Source organism: Nicotiana tabacum, chromosome 18 (genome assembly GCF_000715075.1).
Source record: "Nicotiana tabacum cultivar K326 chromosome 18, ASM71507v2, whole genome shotgun sequence".
In the NCBI taxonomy this organism is placed as follows: domain Eukaryota; kingdom Viridiplantae; phylum Streptophyta; class Magnoliopsida; order Solanales; family Solanaceae; genus Nicotiana; species Nicotiana tabacum.
The window spans coordinates 109,602,803-109,606,340 of NC_134097.1; the positions used below are offsets into that span (position 1 = coordinate 109,602,803).

General features: G+C 34.9%; 1 protein-coding gene across 1 annotated transcript; it reads right to left on the reverse strand.

Moving 5' to 3' along the window:
* Nucleotides 1–1,043: 1,043 nt before the first annotated feature.
* On the reverse strand, nt 1,044–2,142 carry LOC107781387 (NADPH-dependent aldehyde reductase-like protein, chloroplastic). The gene has a single exon (XM_075237145.1). The coding sequence runs from the start codon at nt 1,958–1,960 to the stop codon at nt 1,160–1,162; it is 801 nt and encodes a 266-aa protein (XP_075093246.1). The 5' UTR covers nt 1,961–2,142; the 3' UTR covers nt 1,044–1,159.
* Between the last annotated feature and the right edge of the window lie 1,396 nt (nt 2,143–3,538).

Sequence of the window (3,538 nt, forward strand, 5' to 3'; positions counted from 1 at the left end):
TTTAAAAATTATTTATATATTGATATAGGTACACGCGCAAAGCGCGTACCCTAATACTAGTACTTTAAAAATATATAACTCTTTTTTTGTAATTTCTAAATTATCTAAAATAAACTTATAAAAAGGTGAAATAAAACTACAATATTAAAATTAAACCTAAAATCTATTTAAATACTAAAAGTGAGTGAAAAAATAAAAAATTAGATGCTCGCAACGTTTGATTTCAAAAGCAAAGTCATGGTACCAAAAAAGAAAAGCAAAGTGACAAATTAAAGTTTGTAAAATTAATCGACTTCATTTTAAATCCAAAATATAATAAGAAAACTAAATTGACCAAAACAATTTTAAAAATACCATTAAGGTGTGTAATATTTGATTTTTAGCCTTAAGCAAATAATAGGAGTATTAAAGTTGACACTTGACAGTATTTACAAGGAGTGATTTTGAAGTTACCTTCTTTCACATGGAGTTTTTGAATTATAATACTATGAGAATAAGCTCAATAGCCACGTGGCTATGATAGGGAACTAAAAAGTAGAAACCCAAGTACACGTTAGCTGTACTGGCTGTTCAAAAGGCTGCAATTTGAGAGTGACACGTCAAAAGCTGAGTAGTGTAAATGGTCCACGTTTTGAGAACTCAGAGGGTATGAAAGTTATAAACAAACGAATACACACACAATAGCATGAGATACAATATTTCTAAAGCAAGAGGTCTACTAAAATACCAAAACTGTCCCCGGGCGGCAAGTAGATATGTCAACGAAGTGCTGCCTGCATCAGCTGTTCCTTCGTACTTCTTATATACTCCGTCTTTTTTAACTATGAACTTATTTAACTGAACACGAAATTTAAAAAAAAAAAAATACTTTTGAAATTTGTAGTCGTAAACAAATTAAAATGGGGTTAGAGTATTTGTATGATTATAAAAATTTTTCATTAAGGGTAGAATTAGAATTTTAAGTTAATTTGTTTTTAAATTTAGAAAGGGATTAATTTTTTTGGAACGGACAAAAAAAATATGCTAAGTAACGTAGAGAGCAGTAGAAAAATAATACTCTAAATAAGTAGTAATTCAAAAACAAACCAAAATGAGACAAATTAAAACCAGAACCAAGGATCGAACACCATTGTTTGAAAAGAAAGAAAAAAAAAAAGGATCAGATGTAGCCGCCATTGACCCGAATGATTTGTCCATTAACCCATTCAGAAGCATCACCTGCCAAAAACCCAACAACCGGCGCTACATCCTCCGTCTGTCCTAGTCTTCCATGTGGACACTCATCAATTACCCTCTTTATCATCTCCTCCGTTTTCCCATCGTAAAACATCTCCGTCGCTATGGGTCCCGGCGCCACGCAATTCGCCGTTATTCCAGTCCCTTTCAGCTCCTTCGCCAGTATCTTTACCATGGCTTCCACCGCCGCCTTCGACGCCGTGTAAGCCCCGTACCCAGGCCTGAACGCCGCCGCTAATGATGTCGTTAAGCATATAATCCTCCCCCCTCCGCCGCGCTTGATTCTGCTAGCCCCTTCCTTGCAGCATATGAAAGCCCCACGTGCGTTCACTTCGAAGGTCCTGTCGAAATCCTCGAGGGTTGTGTTTAGTATTGATGGGTATTTCCCGTCGAGTACGCCGGCACAGTTGACTAAGATGTTGACCGGCGATTGAAAGGCCGATTCTGCAGAGTCGAAGAGGGATTTGACTTGATCTGGGTCGGAGATGTTGGCTTTGACGGCGATGGCGCGTGGAGAGGAATTGAAGGTGGAATTGATTTGGGTTACGACGTCGTCGGCTTTTGTGGAGTTGGAGGAATAGTTGATGACGAGCTTAGCACCCAGAGATGCTAAATGAAGGGCGATGGCTTTGCCGATGCCGCGAGAAGAGCCGGTAACGATGGCTACTCGATCTTGTAGTGGGAAGCTTTGGCCTTGGGTTGATTGCTGAATTTCTTCTGCCATGACTCCAGAAAACTGATGAAATTGCTAGGAATAAAGGGAAGTGTGAATAGAAACTGACGAGTAGGAAGATTACATATGAATGAATATTTATATAGACAGTGAAGTGAAGAGATGGAAGGGGGGGAAGAAAGTGGGGAGGAATCAAAGGGGTTGGACTTCGGAGGAAAGCACGTCACTGCTCAAGTCACTTACTCAGGGAAGTCTTTACTCTTCCAAAAATCCCTTTAATGATTTTAAGGGGTGTTTGGCATGAAGTATAAAAATGTATATGAGTGATATAAAAATTTAATATAATTTTAATATTATGTTTGGTTAGCAAATTAGGTATAAGTTATTCTGGTATAATGTATATAGGGTGAGATAGTTGGTACCAGTATAATTTATGCCTTCTTCTTAGAAATTATGCAATTGTCATTCTTAATACAACATGTCAATTGAATAAACAACAATCCCAGCATAACTAATCCTAACATAACTTATAGCGGCATTACTTATACCTGCATAATCCGTATTCTAACCAAACGACCCCTAAGAGTTTACTTGGATAAACGGGTCATAATGTAATGAGTAAATATTCTAAAACCCATTTAAACTATCACTTTTTATCGTTTTTCTGCCTAAATTCTTATCTGTCCCCAAAACCCCCCAAAAATTACGTGGCGTGCAACCCGATCCACAAATAATTTCAATCTATATTATTATAAAAGTATGAATATGATGTTGATCGACAAAAATAACCTTAAAATATATAAAAAAAATTATAGGTTATTTTGGTAAAACATAATAGACAGAGAGTTCTAGTTAAGTATACTACCTTTGGATTTTGGTACTTAAAGATCCGCTACTAATTACCATCTATATTGATTAGAAAAGTACATTAACAAAACCCATTCCTAATTGATGTAATCTCAAATAGTCATTACATATTACAGCCAATTGATTGTATTTTCGTCAAAAATTGAAATTCAAGATCGATGCAAATTTTATTATGTTGTCCAGCGTCATTGTTAGCCTCTACTTTATCATGTGTTTACTTTGCTTACTTTTTTGGGTCGATCATATTTAGAATTTTCAGGAGAAAATCTAGATATATGTCAATCATATATATTTTCTTCCACAAAATTACCCGTGCCAAATTCAAAATTGCTCGAGCTTTAGAAGGATGAAGATATATAATATCATCACTGGCATCGATCCTCTCTCCTCTTGTTTGTTTATGATGCCAGTGGTGATAATTATGATCTAGCTAATATTATTTCTTTACATATGGAGTTAGGCTTTACCCGGCAAAAAATTTAACCTGTCATATTCCTCTTAAGTTTATTTTTATCTTATATCTTGTTTTTTAATTTTGTTATTTAGCATAGATTAATATCTAATAACTTTAGATTGGTTAAATTGTGAAAACGATGGATTTGAATCAAATTTCGATACGAATACTATTTCTTTTCACACGTATTTCTCCCAAGTTTACTTTTGCAAATCCTTCCTAGGAAATTAAAACACAATAGGAGGAAATAAAAATAAAAAAATTTAGCCCAACGATAGATTTGTTATTACATAATATAAATTTCTCTA

Excerpts from the sequence above, each read along its gene's own strand:
- LOC107781387 (XM_075237145.1), bottom strand. The coding sequence starts at position 1,960 with ATGGCAGAAGAAATTCAGCAATCAACCCAAGGCCAAAGCTTCCCACTA.